The sequence below is a fragment of the Ursus arctos genome, unplaced genomic scaffold, assembly GCF_023065955.2.
Source record: "Ursus arctos isolate Adak ecotype North America unplaced genomic scaffold, UrsArc2.0 scaffold_20, whole genome shotgun sequence".
Classification (NCBI taxonomy): domain Eukaryota; kingdom Metazoa; phylum Chordata; class Mammalia; order Carnivora; family Ursidae; genus Ursus; species Ursus arctos.
Window position 1 is genome coordinate 46655461 of NW_026622875.1, and position 20154 is coordinate 46675614.

General features: G+C 49.0%; 4 protein-coding genes and 1 long non-coding RNA gene across 11 annotated transcripts in view; 2 read left to right on the forward strand and 3 right to left on the reverse strand.

Moving 5' to 3' along the window:
- ZNF662 (zinc finger protein 662) overlaps nt 1-870 on the reverse strand; it is a 7838-nt gene extending 6968 nt beyond the window's left edge. For both annotated transcript variants that reach the window (XM_057316111.1, XM_057316110.1), the window contains exon 1: nt 65-870. In XM_057316111.1, the coding sequence (XP_057172094.1) occupies nt 65-154 (90 nt within the window). In that variant the 5' untranslated portion in view covers nt 155-870. The remainder of the gene's footprint in view (nt 1-64) is intronic.
- GASK1A (golgi associated kinase 1A) overlaps nt 1-12037 on the reverse strand; it is a 121099-nt gene extending 109062 nt beyond the window's left edge. The window contains exon 1 of the mRNA XM_044383326.3: nt 12026-12037. The gene's annotated coding sequence lies outside the window, so the exon portion shown is untranslated. The remainder of the gene's footprint in view (nt 1-12025) is intronic.
- Nucleotides 652-20154, forward strand: part of LOC130544425 (uncharacterized) — a 20811-nt gene continuing 1308 nt past the window's right edge. The window contains exons 1-2 of the long non-coding RNA XR_008960696.1: nt 652-8501; nt 9086-9155. This is a non-coding gene — a long non-coding RNA (uncharacterized LOC130544425). The remainder of the gene's footprint in view (nt 8502-9085; nt 9156-20154) is intronic.
- Nucleotides 8500-13614, forward strand: LOC113253657 (5-beta-cholestane-3-alpha,7-alpha-diol 12-alpha-hydroxylase). Its single transcript, XM_057316112.1, has one exon. The coding sequence runs from the start codon at nt 10409-10411 to the stop codon at nt 11912-11914; it is 1506 nt and encodes a 501-aa protein (XP_057172095.1). The 5' UTR covers nt 8500-10408; the 3' UTR covers nt 11915-13614.
- The window catches only part of ACKR2 (atypical chemokine receptor 2), a 19957-nt gene continuing 12229 nt past the window's right edge, over nt 12427-20154 (reverse strand). For all 6 annotated transcript variants that reach the window (XM_026496826.4, XM_026496825.4, XM_044383328.3 and 3 more), the window contains one exon: nt 12427-19028. In XM_026496826.4, coding sequence (XP_026352611.2) covers nt 17845-18999 — 1155 coding nt within the window. In that variant the 5' untranslated portion in view covers nt 19000-19028 and the 3' untranslated portion in view covers nt 12427-17844. The remainder of the gene's footprint in view (nt 19029-20154) is intronic.

Below are 20154 nucleotides of genomic sequence, written 5' to 3' on the forward strand. Positions count from 1 at the left end.
CTCGTGTGGGCCTAGAGCCCAGGGCAGAGCCGAACCAGCTTCGTGGCGCCGGCCCCGCACTCACCGGGCGCGCCCGGGCCGGCGCGGGCTGTCCCGGTAGCAGCTCGAGGGCAGGGCCGAAGGGGGCCCCGCTCGCCAGGGCCGCAGCCGCCATGGCCCGGGCCGCCCTGCCGGGCAGCGAGCGCGCGCCAGGCCGACCGGGGGCTGCCCGGGATCGGGGAGGGACGCTTCGGACCGGGGCGGGTCGGAGACAGCGGACCTGCGCCCAGGAGCCGGCGGTGCAAGTCCCAGGCTCCACGCCCCGCGAGCCGGGCCAGCCCCACGCCTGCTCCCCACGCTTGGCGCGAGCCAGAGCTCCGCGCGGGAGCGGTGGAGGCCGCTGCACTCTTGCCACTCCGGCTTCTCTAGGACGGCGGAGGGCGCCACGTCTCTGTGGTCCTCGCTTCGTGCCCTGCAAAGAAACCTCGAGCCGAGAGCACGGCCGGCTCTCCCAGAGACAGTGGTGGCCTCGGGGCGCCGCCGTGCGAATGCGGGGGAGCGGGCGGTTGGGGAGAAGGCTCCCTCTGGGAATCCTTTTCCAGCCCTCTTCTTCCTACTGACCTCCCTTCTCCTCTACTGCCCGGCACTGCACGGATGGATGCTGGTACGAAATAGCACATAACTGCTCTTGGCAACGCCTGCTCAGAGATCTCCATCCCTTTACTGGGCTCTCCATTCCCAGAGAGCAGCTGAGGGCCCAGATCATCTTTGTGCCTCTAATCTCCACCCAACGCCTAGCACCTCTTACGGCCTGGTTTCTTTAGGTGCCAAGGAATACTTGTTCAATAAAGGAATGAATAAATGTTGAACCAGTTTTTCAGTCGGAGAAAGAGAGGAAATGGCTTACCTAACATCACACAGCATGCCGGGAAGTGAAACCTTTAAACGAAATTGTGGAAATAAAAGAAGACCACCAAAACGAGAACAAGCAAAGACTATTTATTCAGAGCTTGCTATAAGCCATCACTTGCATTTGGCAGAGACTCTAAGTCCGGGAGAGAAGTGGGAAAGCTTTGTAGTTTAAAAAAGGTGGGGGGAGAAACTTCAGGGATGCCCTGACTGGAGATTGTTGGCATGAGGGGGCTAACTAGAAGCAAGGCATCTTATATGCGTGCTTGGGGGGAGGATATTAATCAAATTCTGGCTGCTTGGAGCTGATTGCTACAGGGTTTGTTTTGGCTTCCTGGACTGGTTGCTGAAGATAGTAGTTTGACTTCCTAGACTGGTTACTGCAGATACTGGGTTGCCTTCCTGGACTGGTTGCTACAGACAGTACTTTGACTTCCTAGACTGGTTACTGCAGATATTGGTTTGGCTTCCTGGACTGTTGCTGCAGACTGTGGGTCAGAGTTCTATTTTTCTACATGGTCTGGCCATTTTCCATTTGTAGTTATAGTCTCTTCGGGTGAACAAAGTAGGAAGATGTCCACTTCACAGAACTTTCAGTCCAGAGGCTCAGATTCCTTTTAGATCCCTAGGTACTGAGAGCTTACGGATACCATACCTGTGAAAAATCACAGAACGAAGGAGACTTCAAATGAGCTTCCCAATTTGTTTGCTTGTTTGTTTCTAAGAGGGAACTGGAGAAGCTCATAAATGGACGCTACTGAACACCGAGAAGGAAGCAGTGAGTCTTACCCTGGGAAAGATCACTAGGAGGACAAGCACACAACAAGCGCTTCCAGGATCTTCTTAGGGACAAGATGGAGAAAACTGCACTCGATGCAAAATAATTATGGGAGTTTTAGCTCAGAACACAAGGAGCCCTCAGATGCCTGATTATTAAGTCATGGTCCACCAGAAGGAAGGTCTCTTATGGTTCTGACCAGGGTTTTGGTTCAAAACTAAAGAGGAGGGGCGCCTGGGTGGCACAGCGGTTAAGCGTCTGCCTTCGGCTCAGGGTGTGATCCCGGCGTTGTGGGATCGAGCCCCACATCAGGCTCCTCTGCTATGAGCCTGCTTCTTCCTCTCCCACTCCCCCTGCTTGTGTTCCCTCTCTCTCTGGCTGTCTCTATCTCTGTCGAATAAATAAATAAAATCTTAAAAAAAAAAAACTAAAGAGGAGAGGGATAGTCTATTCTGACCCATATTTACCCATATATTTTTACTCTTTCCATTGTTCTTCCTGTTAAGCATACAGCAGCAGGCAAGATCAAGGCCATGTCCTAAGTGACTGGACCAGCAAAGATACAATAAGCCACTTTTAGCTTCATACAATGTATTACTTATGTAAACAGCAAAAGGAAGAGTATCCAAATATGCTAGTCCCCACATCCTTGTCCCACGCACCAAAAACAATGACACCAAAACAAAAGGAGCTCAAGGACTGCAACATCCTTGGTGAGGAGCCCATTTTAGACTGTAGCTAAGCAGTGTTGCAGTCAGCAGTTATATCCAGAAAGCCTCATACCTCTTCAGAATCTGAGAGGCAATGAGAAATTGTCTCATGACCGCCTCCCACAAGATATAGGGAAGGGAGTGGAAGATGGGCTTGAAGGCCTGTAAACCTCCTCTCATCCTTTCATGTTTAGAAGGATCACAAGGTGATCTGCCATGACTCAGAGTGGCTGCTGTTCAAGGTTTTGCTTGCACGGCCTATCGATGTGCAAACTTGCCAGCACACCATGGTGGAGCCATTCACCTACAACAAGACCTCCCAACTCTTTACACATAAAAATTCTCAGGAACGTGAACCACCTCATGGGTCATTGGATACTCTAATTAGTTGTACTGATAGAGGCTTGGGTCAAATACATTCCATGTGTTCTAGGCAACATCAGACAAAAAGTGACCATGATAGGGACACGCAGTAGTATAACCAGGCCCACTGGAGATTGGACCATAGTCAAGGCTCCTCGTCCAAAGCCAATCCAGCTAAATAGGTCATTAGTCCAAGTAAGGCAAGAGATACTGGCAATGAAACACACCCCACCTAAACTGGCCAGCAAAAATTCCAGGGTGGTACAATTGTCCATTACCACTCATGCTAGAGAATTTAGAACAATCAGTGGTCTGTGAAAAATGTACCAGAAGTCCAACAATAGCATGAGGCTAAAGGGAATAATTTCAATGTCCAGGAAGTTAATCTTATTCTCTTGTTTCTTGTTGAGACTGTGTCTTTCTGGAGTCAGTGGCCATGGGGAGGATTCTGAGAGTTTTTAAATGAAGATTATTTATTGGCTAGTTGTAAAACTGAGAGTGGTGATGGAAACCTGGTTGCTGCTCAGATATCCTACAGACAAAAGCTAAGAGGGTAATGGTCCCTCCCTCTGCCCCTGACTTCCCAGGGTCCAATCCTTACCAACCAGGATTGTTCCTGTTCTTCCACAGCCACATGACAATTATGACTAGTCTCTCACCTTTTTCTCGTCCTCTCCATGTCTAACCCACACCGTAGGCTGAGTTTTCACCACATAATTCATGATTATAATCATTCTCCGTAATTGCCCAAAGCCAGCAAGCATGGCTGGGGTGGGGAGATACATTAAGTTTCAGTCTCCCAGCCCCCAGCTCTTTTTTCCTACTTGTAAATTCTAGTAGTCCAGTTTTCCAGGGATAGGCATACAAGGGAAAAAATAGAGTGATAAGGTTTAATTATGTGGTTTGGGTTTCCTGCAGCCAGTTAGGGCTTTCTCCCACTCCTGAACCTCATAATTAGATATTATACTTAAATGGAAGGTACACTTTTAGGTAATTATTACATTTGGAGCCCAAATTATCTTAATTTGTACACCACTGACAGCTTAACCTTGGTTGTCCAATTATCTTTTTCATTTTTTTTAAGAGTTCACTCTCTCTCTTAATAGCACCTCCTTCTCGGGGGATGATTCAGGTCATGAAAGGTCCAGCTAATGTCCCAGGTCACTGTCCATTGTTGGCACATTAAGCTATAAAAATAGCACTATTATCTTATTGGGTGTGTTAGGGGAAGCTAAATGTGTAACATAGGCATCTAAGAATCCTTGAGTAGTATGGTCCACATATGCTGTGTGGAAGATGGTAGTGTTATAGCCTGAAAGGGTGTCTGCTGTAGTCCATGCCCAGCAGTTTTCTTCATATGAAGGTGAGGGAATCCATACAGTCTATTTGCCGGGATTCACCAGGTCTGATACCCCTATTTATGTGCTCCAGTTTCCTTTGCTACTCAACACAAGCCTCTGTATGCTTCCTGCTATATTGATATTCCAAGAGTCCTGCTTTTACTATTTCTTTTCTGTTTGTAGAACTTCCTTTAGCCATCATTTGAGGATAGGTGTGCAAGTGACAATTCCTCTTAATTTTCCTTCATTTGAGAACATGTCAATTTTACCTTCATTTCTAAAGGATATTATAACTGGCATAGAATTCTGAATGGACAGTTCTTTTTTTTTTTTTTCATCACTTGATAAAATTTGTGCCACCTGCAAATGACTTTCATGGTTTCTGATAAGAAATCCATGGTCATTTGAGTTGTTTCTCTATAGGTGATATGCTATTTCTCTCTAGCTACTTTCAAAACATTTTTCCTTGTCTTTAGATTTTTTTTGAAGTTTGATTATTGTGTCTGGACCTGAATTTCTTTAGGTTTACCCTGTTAGGGGTTTGTATAGCTAATTTTGATGAAATCCAATTTACCTATTTTTCTTTTGTTGCCTGTGATTTCGATGTCATATACTTTAAATTGTTGCCAAATTCAACATCATTAAGATTTTCTTCAATGGTTTCTTCTAAGAGTTTCACAGTTTTAGATCTTGTTTAGGTCTTTGATACACTTTCAGGTAATTTTTGTATGTGGTATAAGGTAATTTCATTCTTTTGCAAGTGATACCCAGTGCCCCCTCACCGCCCCACCCCCGCCCCCCGCCACAACTTGTTGAAATGGCTTCCTTTCCCCCTTGGTCTTGACATCCCTGTTGAAAATCAATCGACCATATAAGTGGGGGTTATTTCTGGACTCTATTCTATTCCATTGGTCTCTACGTCTATCCTTATGCTAGTACCATAATGTTTTATCTACTGTAGTTTTGTAGTTTTTCAAAGTCAGGAGGAGTGGACCCCCCCAACTTTATTCTTTTTCAAGATTGTTTTGGCTATTTGGGGCCCCTTGCAATTCCATACGAATTTGAGGATCAGCTTTTCCAGTACTGTGAAAAAAAAAACCTGTTGGAATTTTGAAAGGGATTGTGTTGGAACTATAGATCACTTTGGGTAGTATTAACCTCTCAACGATGCTATACCTTCCCCATCCATGAATGTGGAATGCCTTTCCGTTTATGTTAAGTTCTTTCAGTAATGTTTTGTATTTTCAATATACAAGTCTTTCACCAACTTGGCTAGATTTTTTCCTCCGTATTTAATTCTTTTAGATGCTATGGTAGATGGAACTGTGTTCTTAATTTCCTTCTTGGATTGTTCACTGCTGGTGTATAGAAACACAGCCGATTTTTATGTTGATCTTGTACCCTGCAACTTTGATGAATTTATTAACGGTAATAGTTCTCTTGTGGATTCTTTGGGACTTTCTATATATAGGATCATGTCATCTGCAAATAGAGATAGTTTTCTCTCTCCCTTTCCAATCTGGATCTTTTAGTTTCTTATCTAATAGCCCTGGCTAGAACTTCAAGTACACTGTTGAACAGCAGCAATAAAGTGGGTATCCTTGTCGTAGGCCTTCTGATTTTAAAGGGAAACTCTTCAGTCTTTCACCATTGAATATGATATTAGCTACAGGTTTTTCATAAATACCCTTTATCATATTAAGGAACTTCCCCTCTATTTCTAGTTTTCTGAAAGATTTTATTATGAAAAGATGTTCAATTTTGTCGAATGCATTTTCTGCATTGTTTGAGATGATCATGTAGGTTTTTTCTTTCATTCTCTTAGTGTATCATATTGATTTTGTGTTCAATCACCCTTATATTTCTGATATACACCCACTTGGTTATGGTAAATTATCTTTTTACTATGCTGTTGGATTTTATTTGCTAATATTTTGTCGAGGATTTTTACATCTAAATTCATAAGGGATACCGGCCTGAAATTTTCTTGCAGGTGTTCTTATCTGACTTTGGTATCATGGTACTACTGATAGCAGATTGACTCTTGATCTTGGGGTTGCGAGTTTGAGCCCCACATTGGGTGTAGAGATTACTAAAAAAAAAAAAAATACACTTAAAAAAATAAATATTTGGTGGAATTCACCAGTGAAACCATCTGGTTTAGGACTTCTCTTTGTTGGGAGGCTTTTAATTAGTGATTTAATCTCTTTACTTGGGATAGATCTGTTGAGATTTTCTATTTCTTCTTAAGTCAGTTTAGGTTATTTGTATTTCAGGGAATTTGTCCATTTCTTCTAGGTTGTCTAATTTATTTATGTATAATTATCCATAGTGTTGACATACAGTTATTCAAAGCGTTTTCGTATAATCCTTTCTAGCTCTATAAAGGTCAATAGTTATGTCTCCACTCCCATTTATGACTTCAGTTATTTGCAGCTTCTCTCCTTTTTTTCTTAGTCAATGTGCAGCTCAACTTTTGTCAATTTTGAACTTTTCAAATAACCAATTTTGGTTTCACTGATTTTCTGTTTTTCTATTCTCTATTTCATTTGCCTCAGCTCTAATCTTTACACTTTTCTTCCTTCTGCTGTCTTTGGGTTTGGCTTGATCTTCTTTTCTAATTCCTTAAGGTATAAACTTAGATTATTGATTTGAGATAATTCTTTTTTAATGTAAGCATTTACAGCTATAATTTTACCTCTGGACACTGCTTTCACTATATACCATAAATTTTGGAATGTTGGTTTTAATTTTCATCCATCACGAGTTGTTTTCTAATTTCTCTTGTGCTTTCTTCTTTGAAGAAGAAAGCATTAGGAAGCTTGCACGTGGATTCTTTCAGACTCCATGTGTGTGTCTTTATCCCTTATGATCTGGCTATATATCCTTAATACACCAGTGTAATAAATCTTAGCCATGAGTACAACTATATGCTGAGTCCCATTAGTTCTTCTAGGGAATCTCTGAATGTGAGGGTGGTCTTGGGGATGCCCCACAGATTGATATGAGAATTAGATTGCTTAATACATGTAATGCAGTTGGTATACTTGGCTCATGGTAAATTCTCAAAATAGAATAGTGATGATTACAGTGACAATGGGGATGACCAGCACAAAGCCATGAACAGGATAGGTGCTCAAGGTCAATCAATCCAATTCCCCCCTTTCCTCCATCCTCTCCCACTATACGCGCTGATATCTAAGCCTCAGCCCAATACCTTTATAATGGCATCTCAATGCTGGCAAGTACCTCAAGTTCAGCTTCCTGTCTGACATAGCAGAATAATAAGTCCCAGAGAGGTAAACTGAAATGTCCTGGGTCATGTCATGAGTTGGTGACAAAGTTGAAGCAAAAACCCAGGTTTGCCCTTTAAGTTGTATACTGACTTCACTGTCACCTGGTATATGTGATGCAGACTAGGAGTAAAGTAATTAACCTGGGGCTAGGCTGTCAAGAACCCAGCTGCCATGGAGGCAGAACCCTGAAAAACTAGGAAGGAAAGGAAAAATAAGGAACCTTGAAAGCTAGGAAGGAAAGGAAGCCATAAATAAGTCCAGCCCTAAGTTAAATGAAACTATTATTTGATCTAAAGGCAGAGTGAAACAATTTCTCTCCTGCACCTCCATTTCGACAGTACCGTTGTTGACTTCTGGGGGTGAGGACGTGGGCAGGAAGTGGCAGGCACTAAGGGAGCAATCAATATCATCCGTAATTGGAACAAATGGCAAACAAAATGCAGGGGATAGCCAGTACATCTGGACTAGAGAACCCTCAAAGGAGAACCCCAATACAGAAACCACAGCAGGTAAATGGAACCCTCCAATCGGTGCACAATTGCTCAAGATTCTGGACCATATATGTAATGAGAAGACACCAGGACTCAAACCATGGCCCACCACCCCCTGCTCACCATGGAATGTGCAAATGAGGTGTGCAGAAAAGGAGCACAAACAACTGTTCAAGGACAGCCGAAACCATGCTCCCGCCAGACTTAGGAGGTGAGAACTCTCAGGAGTATGGTCCGGAGTGTTGGCTACGCTCGGCGCGCTCGTTGAAGAGTGGCGGTAGCAGTACAGCAGGCAGCCCTCTGGCGCCAGGTCCTCCGCCAGCCCTACGCCCTTAAATCGACTGCTCCGCAGAGGAACGGACAGACACACAATGCCACGGTGCGAAGCCTAACCGACCGACGGACAGACGGCGCCTCCGGACGGCGGACTGCCCACAGCACCGGCCTAGCGACACCGTCGCGGAGGCTGCAGGGCCGGAAGTGCGTCACCGCCTTTCCGGCCCGCGAGCCTGCGCCCCCTCTAGCACGCTCGGAGGCCAGCTCTGCGTGTCGTTGGTCCTTCCGAACCTCTCAGTTTCCCTTTGTAGCTCTGTGCCACCCTTCTGCGGAGCTGCGGCCCACTTAGGAAGGTTGAGGTGTGCCGCGGAGCTCCCGGGGCTCGCTCTGGGTCGCTGGCCACTCGGGAGGATGGGCCGGGCAGCCGCATAGGCCGATTTCCCCGGGGCAAGCTCGCTCCCCCCCCCCTCCCCGCGCGCGTAAGAGCCTTAGTAAGGACTGCCCCTGCATCAGGCCGCCCCCTCAGTGGCTCCAGACGGACTGAGACGAGTTCTGTGCAGCGCGCTGGTCAAAGCTAGAATTCGCCCTGCGCTGGCCCAGCCCACGTTGTGCTGAAAACGTTTCCCCCTTCTCTGAGCCCTCCAGCCACATGGCGCCGGAATGGATATGCACCCGTTCCTTGGAATGGCCGGCCACATACATTGAGCAGCACATTCCGCACGCTCCCCGATCTCCATGTCGAGCCCCACCACACACACACACACACTCCCACACACGGACCTGGCTTTGTCTTCCTCCAGGCCTCCACTTAATTACCACCTCATCAGTGTGGCTTTCCTGACTCCCCACCCCACTTCCCGCTCTGCTCCTCTTGCAACCCTTAACACAATTGTAATTTTATACTTCTTTAGGCAGTGAGTTAATATAGTTTCCCCTTCCTTAGGCCATACACTCCAAGAGGGCAGGGACCCTATCCCTCTGATTCGAGATTGGTCATAGCAGAAGTTCCGTCGGTAAGTACCCAGTAAATATCTGCTGAATGGATAGATGGGTCTGTTCCAAGGAAGGAGGGAATGGGTAAATAGAGGTGAGAATGAATATACAGTGACGCTGCGATCCATTAAAAGCTAGGGAGCAAAGTTCAGCTCATGGAAGTTGGCCCACAATTTCTGACTGTAGATTCTAAGGTGGAGGAGAGTTGATGATTCGGAGTACTTGCTGTGGTTGCCCTAAGCAATCAGAGAAGACTTCCTGGAGGCCGAGTGTGGACATTTCCAACTCCCCACAAAGGGGAGCTGCACAAGGCAAAGGGAATTCACTCTAGAGGCCATGTGGAAATCTGAGGAAACAAAGTCCCTGTTTGTGGGTCACTTAGGAAGTTAAAGAGTAACCTGGGGGTTATCTGGTTGAATTGAATCTGAACATCACATTATTGCAATAATGGCCAGTGGCACAGCTCTCTCCTTCTTGGGCCTACTGGCAGGGACCTGGCCTGACACGTCACAGAAGGTCCCCAGTAAATGGTCAGCTCATCTCACCAAAGCCAGGACAGCTGTAAGAGAAAGTCCCCACTACACTCTGAACCTATATCCTCATCATGAAATAAAGCAATTGGTTTGAAGTCCTTATCGTGTCCAACATTTCATATGTGCAAGATTCCCAATCTGCCCTTGCTAGAGAAGTGTGCAAGCCAACTGGGCCAGCAGTAGGGCCCCAGGTCCCAGGTTCAGGGACTGAAGTCTGAAGCTCTGCTTGAAGAGTTGCCAGTCTGGAAGGTTCTATGGGTCGTTTAAAGATGAAGAAGGAAGAGATATGAAACTTAATAAGTGCTTGGTGCATTTCTGCTGAATGAGCTAACAGATTAATTAATGAATGAATGCATGAGAAGATAAAGGTGTGAATGGTCAGTAAATCATGGGGGGGTGGAATCAAAGAAAGCTTTGTAGATATCATGCTGGAGCTGAGTCTGAAAAGATCAGAGCAAAGCCTAAAGCTGGTAAGGGGACTGTGACGATAGCTAGAGGTTTCTTTCTGGGCTTCCTTCTGGTCCCACCCCCTCCTCCCACCAGGTTGCAGCAAGTGCTAAATATAAGAGAGCATTTTGCTCCCAGGTACTGTCTCGCCAGGGTCATTTAATATAACTTACAGCCACGGGGCAAGGTCCAGGTGGACACACCTTTTCATCCCCAAATTGTCACAGCCTCTCAAAAGCTCTCTGGCACCCAGAGAACACTGTGTCTAGAGCTCAACCTGGAAGAGCACAGCCATGGTCCTCTGGGGTCTGGTGCTGGGAGCCCTGCTGGTGGTCACCATGGGGTGCCTGTGTCTGCTGGGGCTGCTCCGGCAACGCAGGCCCCAGGAGCCCCCTCTGGATAAGGGCTCCATACCCTGGCTGGGCCATGCTGTGGCTTTCCGGAAGAATATGTTTGAATTCCTGAAGCACATGCGGGCCAAGCATGGAGATGTGTTCACAGTGCAGCTAGGGGGCCAGTACTTTACCTTTGTCATGGACCCCCTCTCGTTTGGCCCCATCCTCAAGGATGCACAGAGAAAACTAGACTTCGTGGAGTATGCAGAAAAACTGGTGCTAAAGGTATTTGGATACCAGTCGGTGCAAGGAGACTACCGGATGATACACTCTGCCAGCACCAAGTACCTCATGGGGGATGGCTTGCAGGATCTCAACAAAACCATGCTGGACAGCCTGGCCCTGGTTCTGCTGGGGCCCACGGGCCAGAGTCTGGATTCTAGCCGCTGGCATGAAGATGGCCTCTTCCACTTCTGCTACAACGTCTTGTTCAAGGCTGGCTACCTGAGCTTATTCGGCTACACAAAGGACCAGGGGCAAGACCTGCGGCAGGCAGAGGAGTTATTTGCCCAGTTCCGCAAGTTTGACCGCTTGTTCCCCAGGTTTGTGTACTCCCTGCTGGGGCCCCGGGAGTGGCTAGAAGTGGGCCGGCTCCAGAGTCTCTTCCATAAGACACTCTCTGTGCGGCACAACTTGGAAAAGAATGGCATCAGCAACTGGATATCCTACATGCTTCACTATCTGAGGGAGCAGGGAGTAGACCCAGCCATGCAGGACAAGTTCAACTTCATGATGCTCTGGGCCTCCCAGGGGAACACGGGCCCGGCCTCTTTCTGGGCCCTCTTGTTCCTGCTCAAGCACCCAGAAGCCATGCGGGCTGTGAGGGAGGAGGCCACCCAAGTCCTGGCAGAGGCGAGGCTGAAGGCCAGGCAGTCCTTTGACTTTGACATCAGCGCGCTGCACCGCACTCCGGTGCTGGACAGTGTGATGGAGGAGACGCTGCGGCTGGGGGCTGCGCCCACCCTCCTCCGAGTGGTACACAGCGACCATGTCCTGAAGATGGCCAATGGACAGGAGTACCTGCTCCGAAGCAGAGACATTGTGGCCCTCTTTCCCTATCTTTCAGTGCACATGGATCCTGACATCCACCCGGAACCCACGGCCTTCAAGTATGATCGCTTCCTCAACCCCAATGGTAGCCGGAAAGTGGACTTCTACAAGGCCGGCAAGAAGATCCACCACTACACCATGCCGTGGGGCTCAGGTGTCTCCATCTGCCCTGGGAGGTTTCTGGCCATCAGTGAGATGAAGCTCTTCGTCCTGCTCATGGTCACACACTTTGACCTGGAGCTGGTAGACCCCGCCACACCTGTGCCACCCGTGGACCCCCACCGCTGGGGCTTTGGCACCACCCAGCCCAGCCATGAGGTGCGCTTCCGTTACCGCCTGCGACCTACTAACTGAGCTCTGCCAAGATGGCCGTGAGCCTGGCCTCAAGACCCCCCCTTGGGCTCTCCACCTCCTCCAGCCCCTCTGAAGCCCCACCCTTCCCTCTGGTTCTGTGAGATCTCCTACCTCTGTCCTGGCCGCCTTCCTTGCTCTCTGGCTTTTCTCTAGCTACTTGAGAGGCTTCTCCAGCTCTCTTGAAAACACCATCACTTAGAGTAGGTTCTGCAGAACCCCCCCCCATACAAAGTCCAGAGGAAGGGGAAGTATCTGGGGAAAAACTTCGTTTGGCAAATAATGCGCGTACCTTGACAAGTCCTGCAGTACGGAAACGGGCTATCGTGAGTAACACAGTGTCCTGCAAGTCCTGCAAGTTACCCTCCAGCCTCCCCCTTCACTTTATTATTGTCCTCAATGCTTAGTCCACAGCCTGTGGACTTCACGTTCGTCCAGAGCAAGACAAGGCAAGCCACGTGTGTAATTTTTCATTTCCTAGTTGACACATTTTTAAAAAAGCAAAAAGAAACAGGTGAAGTTCATGTTTATAATATATTTAACTTAGCCCAATATATCCAAAATATTAGCATTTCAGTATGTCATCAGTATAAGAATATTAGTGAAATAATTTTACATTTCTTTTTCTTGCGTTGCCTTCAAAATCTGGCATGTACTTTTCCCCCTTGCAGTATGGCTCATTTCAGCCCAGCCACATTCTAAGTGCTCAACAGCCTTGTGTGGCTAGGGGCTCCAGAACTGGATAGAGCAGGTCTGGAGACATGCTGCTTTTCATGTAGGAGTTATTCAACGTCCCTTCTCAGTGCCATTGTCTCCCCTCCACACCCCCACCCCAGGGTGATCTCCGTCCCTCCTCTGGTTTCCACAACCATTGCTGAACTCAGAGCCCTCTCCTACTTCCAGACCCTCCCCTTCCCCCTCCCCATCCAGGTCCCACAGCCCTCTGACTCAGTTTGGCTCACGCAGAACTCAGCATCTGTCCCCCACTTCTGCCCTGCACCACCCCCTTCTCCGGATTTCCCTGTCTCTCTCTGGTCAGGACACCACCACCCACCGTATCCCCCTAAGACAGATACAGAAGAGACACCCTCACCTCCCCCACTCTCACCCACAGTCATGCCCCAGTTCTGTCAGTTCAAGGCCCTGAGGTGTCTCTGAAACCGTCCTCTTTTCCCCACCCCCGCAGCCGTCCACATACCTCAGCACTTTTCATCTCTCCACACCAGGCCTGCCTGGCCCTCCATTCACCCTGACCTTTCTCCAAACCTTTCACCTCTGATTTTCATTCTCACTTCTCTGGCTCCCCATCCTTCCACACGCACCTAACATTTAAATTTTGCCACAGTCGGTCCCCAAATTTTCAATCCAGTGCAATTCAACATTGCCAACTTCCTCCAATGGAATGGTCTGTAAAGGAGAGTTGCTTGCTTTAACGGCCAAACCCAGTGCTGGCTACTCCTGGAAACCTTCCTAGATCTCCCCCTCTTTCATCCCCTGGCCAGAAACGAACTCCATCCCCTGAGGCTCCCCTGGCATGGTTTGCATCATAGCACATCTGTTATGTGTCATGGCTTTCTGTGTCCTGCTCTCCTCCTCCTGCCCCCTCCCCCAGACTGGAGCTCATAGGGCTTGGTATCTTATGACTTATGACTTCATCTCTGACCCCCAATTTCCTAAATGGAGATTAAATGATAGAAAATTGACTCCATCTCGGCTACTTTACTTCATGTCCTCAAATCATTTCCTTCCTGTCCCTGGCCTCACTCAGCTTTCTGATGTACAAAATGGAAACAATCCCATTGCCAGGCATGTTTCCCAGGGCTGTGAGGGGGTGAGAGTGTGTTGCTGCCAGAGCCGAGCTTCCCGGGACAGGAAGGGCAGAGGCTGTGGGAGCTGCCATGGGGTCCTGGAAAAAGGGGGCCTGGCAGCGTAGACCCCCTGCAAGGATGCCCAGCGGGGCTTCTCTCTTATTCATCTGTCCCACATCTATGGCTGGCCTCTTCCGTTTTTTTGAGGTTGGCTGTTCTGTCCGGAGTTTTGCCAGAATGACAGGCTGTTAGAGTAACGCAGGTGGGGCTGGGACTGGAGGCAGGAGTCTGCCCCCATTAGCTATATGACGCTGGGCCAGAGTGTGCCTTTCTCTGGGTCTAGCTGCCCCAAAATGATGATGTCTGTCGGGAGCCTGACGGAGCTCTGACTGGCTCAGAGAAGCCAGAATACCCCATCCTATTTCGCAAGGGGCCAAGAGCACAAGAAAAGTCGCATGGGGAGCACAGGAGAGGGTGAAAGGGACTGAGAAGCTGGGAGCCACCATGGAGAGCTTACCAACGAGCCTCTCCACACAGCCAGGCCCTGTGCCAGAGCAGGTATTGGGATCTGGGCAAAGATGTAGGGTTTCAGACACTCCTGGGCCCTGCCCAGACCTAGGCGCTGCAGCCCCTCATTTTCCCCACACCCAGAAAAATCTGGACCAGGGGCCTGACCTGTGGGCCCAAGTGCACTGAGTCAAGACCAAGAGGTCTCAACTGAGAGAGACTTCGTGTAGCTCTCCCAGGAGCTTCACGTTTGAGGGTATGCCTGGGACCAAGGGAACCATCAGTGGGTCAGGTCGAGGTTCATGAATACAAGTACACCATCCCATAGTCATGGATACTCACCATAACAACAGGCCTTCCAGGAAGCAGTGAGCACCCAGGATAAGAGTGTGCACAGAGAGGCCAATGCCCACCTGCGGGCAAGGGAGGGGCCCGTGGCACCTGTAGTCCTATGCCCTGCGCGTGGTGGCTGGACACACTCTCTACAAGGGCTACCCTTCCTTCCCTACCAGGGGCCTTGAGATAGTAGGAAGACTGAAACCCCCAAGGATACATCGAGTTGCTACCTGTTCTGACACAGCAGTCCTGACCCCCAAATTCTCATTTCTGCACCAGGTTTCTTCTCCCTCAAAGAAAAGCCCACTATGTGTATTCTCTGAGGATAGCTTCTAACAAAGCAAGATCAGGGATGACAGGCCAGTGGCAGAATTGCAGGCACCTGGGAAAGAGAAGAGGTTTTTGTTTTGGCTTGGTTTGGTTTGGGTTTTTTTTCAATAGGTAGAAACAGCTGTAAACCCTCAAACCTTCAGAGAGTAGAGGGTGAGCAGCCCTGCTCCCAGGCAGAGCCATGGCTGTCCTTCTCCCTGAGTCAGCCAGGGGAAAAGTCCATCTTGCCTCAGAACCTGAGGACCAAGAGAATCCTGGGAACTTTCCTAGAAATGTCTGAGCAGTGCAGCCAGGGAGCCAGGCCTTTGGGCAGATGGAGAGTAGCACAAAGAACCAACGTCCAGGCTGGGGAGTAAGGTCTGGATGGAGGGGGCTCTGTCCCGGCCCGGGCTCTGAGAGCCCACCTCCAATTCACTCCCTGGCTGGTACCTTCTGTGCTGTAGTCAGAGCCCTCAATACTGTCAGCTACAGTCGATGGCAATGAGGTCAGTGAGAGGGATCAATGGGTCACCTGTGGCCAGCTCTTCTCCTCCCCCTTGGGCACAGGCTTCAGGGCCCTTCTTATACACCTGCTATTTGCAGAGAGCACATACCCACATGTACACTGCTAGAGAAAGACACACGGGAACACACAGAAGACCCGTGGGCACAGACACAGACCCATGTGGACACAGTGACATGTTCATGTCGGACCTACATACACAGCCATGTGTACTATGCACAGCCCACACGGCAACTCACACACACACACACACACACACACACACACACACACACGCACCAGTGCTGGGGACAAGCCCTGCCAGATGTTGCTCGGCTGGCATACCTTGTCCCATTCCATCCGTGCAACATGGATACAAAGTCAGAGACTCTGGGTCCCCAGACCCTGTTAGTACAGTCAGGCTGCTCTGTGGGTTCCCTGTGGGGCAGATTTCAGGAGCTCTAAAATAGAACGCCATCCCCCACAGCCTCAAACAAATCACCACCTTCAGATCCAGAGCTTCATCGACTAGGGCACCAAGGGAGCTCAGAGTCCTTCATGACAGTGGGACTCTGGGGCCTTGGGGCAGAGAAGTAAAGGCACAAGAGCTGAGTTAGATGGCGGAGGGGAAAAACAACAAGAGAAAAATCAGCACAGTCAACTCTGGCAACATCCAGGGACGCTCATGACACGTGGGCTATAACGAGAGCATCCAAAGCTCAGGGGAAGAGAAGAAAGAATGGCAGAATGCTGACTACCTGCTCCACTTCTATCCATCCAGTCATTCATTGAAAATAAAAAATACTTAATGAGCCTCCACTATATTCTGAGCACTGCCTTAAGCACAGGGAATATCAGTTTAACACATGGCAAAGTCCCCGGTCTCCTGGAGCTTGCATATACATAGCCCTGTGTTCTCTTGTCCTCTATTCTATCCACCTGTAAGTTTCCTTCCATGCACTGCCGTCTGCCAGGCTCCGTGCTTTGTTTTTCAGGACAGACACTGCAGGATGTGGGCAGGTTGTACCAGGTGGTTCTGGTAGGTGGGGAAAAGCCGTGAATGCTTTAGAAGTTCAGGAAAGGGAGATGTCCCTGTGGGCCAGGGGCTCCCTGGGGAAAGGTCTTCAGTGGCCAGGGCAGATGCTAACCATCAGAGACATGAAGAGGGAAGCACCCAGGCAGGGCCTATCAGCCAGGAATCCTTAAATTGCAAGTAACAAAACATCACCATGTGAAGGGATAGATTGGTTCGTGTAACTGTCAAGTCCAGAGCGGGGATGAGCTTTATTTAGCCATGCCAGGCTTCTGTGGCTTCCACACTGCCCTTGGGGTCTGCTCCCTCACTGCGTTATCGCCTCACCCTCTGAAATTCCAGTTGATGAAGGAGCACCCCCACAGGGCACATCCTCTTGGCTTCAGTCTCATGCCTCTGTTCTAGACTCTTCTACTTGCCGCATTTCACAAGCTCTCCCTGGGTCCTGTGCCTGTCCTAAATGAATCACCGTGCCAGGGAAAGGTAAGGCTGTAATTGGCCCAAGTCCTATGTTCTACCCGAACTCTACCCAAAGCACAGGGCAGAGTGAACCACGGGTGGTTTCCCAGAGCAAGCAGAATTCCATTACAGAACAAGGATGAGAGGACAGCTGGGAGAAAAATAACCCCTGTTACACAAGAGAGTGGGCAAGCACAAAACACGGAGGTGGGAACGTGCAAGAAACAAGGGGTGCCCAGTGCCCAGGAAATGAAAAGTAATGAAGGAGTATAAGGGTAAACTTGTGTATGAGATTCTACTTGTGAAAGCTCCAGCCTCAAAGCTGGACAAAGACTTTGGAATTAATTGTGCAGATCCCGGGGACCCCCCCCCCCGACCCCGAAGGCTCCAGGGAGGGGGCATGGGAAGCAGAGGAAGGGTGATCCTCCTGGACTGTTGGGAACATGTGTGCAGTCTACCTCCCACCTGCTAGCTCTCACGTTCCACGGAACTGCCCCACGTGGGGCACTTCCCAGCCCCTCCTGCTTGCCAGACCCTTGGAGCCACCATCAACGCTGTGACATTAAACAACATGGCAGCAGTATTTCCCAGCTGAGCCCCAGGGAAGGGAGCCGACTGGTGGGTGGCAAGCCTTGGGCTACTCTGAGGAAGATGGGAGTGATGGCTGAAGGTGAGGTGATCGTTCTGGCTGGTGGGTGCAGATTAGATGACAGGAGAGCATGAGAACAAGAAGCACAGAGGTCAGTTGGGAAGCTACTCTAGCAATTCATGCACGAGAGTCTGGTTTCCTGGAAGGCAGTGGAGAAAGTGGAGGAAGGAGGCAGGAGTAAGCAAATGTCGCTGATCGTGGGGCACTGAGAACTGACCACAGGGTGTGGCAACATGGTCCCTGAGGCCTTGGGAGAGAGGACTCTGGGGGGATGCCCAACTGAGCTAGGTCCCATCCACTCTCCCCAGACTGTGGTATGGCCACTTGGGCTTAATTTCCCCCCATCTCACTCTTGTCGGGGGAGCTCTCGGCCTGCCTCTCCCCGAGGTCATTCATGCCTGTCATTTCTTCTTGGGCAGTGAGCCTGCTGCTCTCAGAGCAGCTGGACAGCGGGGCCTGTGCAGGGCCGGATGCCTGGTGCCGCCTGAGCACGGTGACGAGGAAAGCCTTCAGGTACTGGCGGAAGTGGCGGCTGGAGAAAGCATAGAGAATGGGGGTGAAGCAGCAGTGAAGGAAGGCGATGCTCTCTGTCACCTGGAGTGCATAATCCAGGTGTTTGGTAACCTTGCATTCCCCAAAGACTTGCAGGTCCAGCATCGAGTGCAGAAACAAGGTGAGGTTATACGGGAACCACAGCACGAAGAAGGCCACCACCAGGGCTATGACTATCCTTAGAGCCCGGCCCTGGCCCGGGGGCCTCAGCCTGACCAGCACGCAGCCAATGCGGGAGTAGAAGAAGGTCATGACAAGGAGTGGAAGGAGAAACCCCAGGAGGTTCTGCTGGAAGCGGAGGAAGAGCTTCCAGATGGTCGCATGACCTCCAAAATCTGGGTAGCAGTTCCACACACCTGGGGGGTTTTCATGTGTCTGCACAAAGACCATGTCGGGGACAGAGACAGCCACGGCCACAGCCCATACCAGGGCAGCCAGGAGCAGGCTTTTGGCCCGGGTTCTCCGCCCGTGGTGGGGCTGAGCGTGGACGATCTCCAGGTACTTGTCCAGGCTCATGCAGCTAATGAAGAAGATGCCACTGTAGAAGTTGATGGTATAGAGGGTGCTCACCATCTTGCACAAGAAACTCCCAAACACCCAATGCCAGGCCACGGAAATGCCCCAGAAAGGCAGCGTCACCACAAACAGGAGGTTGGAGATGGCCAGGTTCAGCAGATAGACCTCAGTCATCCGCCTGTGAGGTACGTACCGAAGCAAGACCACTAGAAGAAGGAGGTTCCCGCCCAAACCCAGCATGAAGATGAGGCTGTAGAAGATTGGCAGGAAGATCCTGCCAAAGGCCAGCACCTCGTCCTTCCTGCAGAGCATGAAGGCCACCTGGTCCAGGTAGTATTCATAGTCGTAGAAGGAACTGCTGTTCTCGGAACCGGCAACCTCGGTGGTGGACGGCACAGGGGAGGCGGTGGAGGCCATGTTGGGAGGACACGCCCAGTTCTGGAGCTCTGTGGACCAGAGTGTGGTGGGAGAGAAATAAGATGAAACCAGGCATTCCCTACCATTCCCCAGACCCACCTTTGCTACTGCTCTGGGAGGCCCAACAGACTCTTCACATCGACGTCAGTACCTGTAGGCTAGGAGGAAGGGCATAAGTGTGGGGAGCCTGAGCCTACCACTTATAGCTATGTCACCCTAGGTGGGTGGCTTAACCTCAGGTGTTTTCATAGTACTCCCTTCATTCATCATGGCTTCTCTTCTTTATTTTTTCCTTCACTGTTTGAAAGAACTGATAATGTCTTTCAGATTTTTCTTTATTATTTAGGGGATACCAATTCACCTATGTATTGTGTCTCCATATTCTTCCACATGTGTGCCTTACAATTGTTCTTCTTTGTGTGGCTTATGTTTTTTTTTTTTTAACAAGCACTTCTTTTCAGTGGGACTTGCTTTATCCATAAACATCTAATGTGTCCACTCTGGCTTTCAGTTTTCTCAACTTCTATCACCTAAGGATTTCCCTTATTTTTGTTACTTTTAAAATATTTTATTTATGAATATTTAGTTTTATATCAATATTTTATTTGTAAATATTTAATATTTTTTAAAAACTTTTAAAATAAAAGTATTTTATCCGGTATAGCTAGGTTTGTAGCAGAAAGGTGTGATCCATCATGCTGAGAGACTCAGAACCTACTAAACCTGTCCATCCCTCAGTTTTTCCATCTTCAAAATGGTACTACTAATAATAGTACCTACTTTGTGGGGTTCTTATGAAGCTTAAGTGTGATCATTCACGTAGACCACTTCACACTCTACGAAAAGAGTGCCCAGAACATAGTAGGCACTCATTGAATGTTAGCTTAAATGATTGCTTTGTTGAGAACTGAGTCCATCATCTTCCCACCAGTGTCTTCTCTCCTGCATCTCTCTAACTGAATGGTACTACCAACTACTCAGTCATCTAGGACTGAAATGTGGGAGACATCTTGGATTCCTTCCTCACACCCCTTCATCACCACCTTCGAATCTCTACCTCCTTACTGCCATTTGAATATGTCCAACATTTCTAAGTCCCATAAAAAAATATACATAATACCTGTTTAATAGACTTAAAACAAATGTAACAAAAAT

Coding starts and splice junctions, on each gene's coding strand:
- LOC113253657 (XM_057316112.1), top strand. CDS start 10,409: ATGGTCCTCTGGGGTCTGGTGCTGGGAGCCCTGCTGGTGGTCACCATG.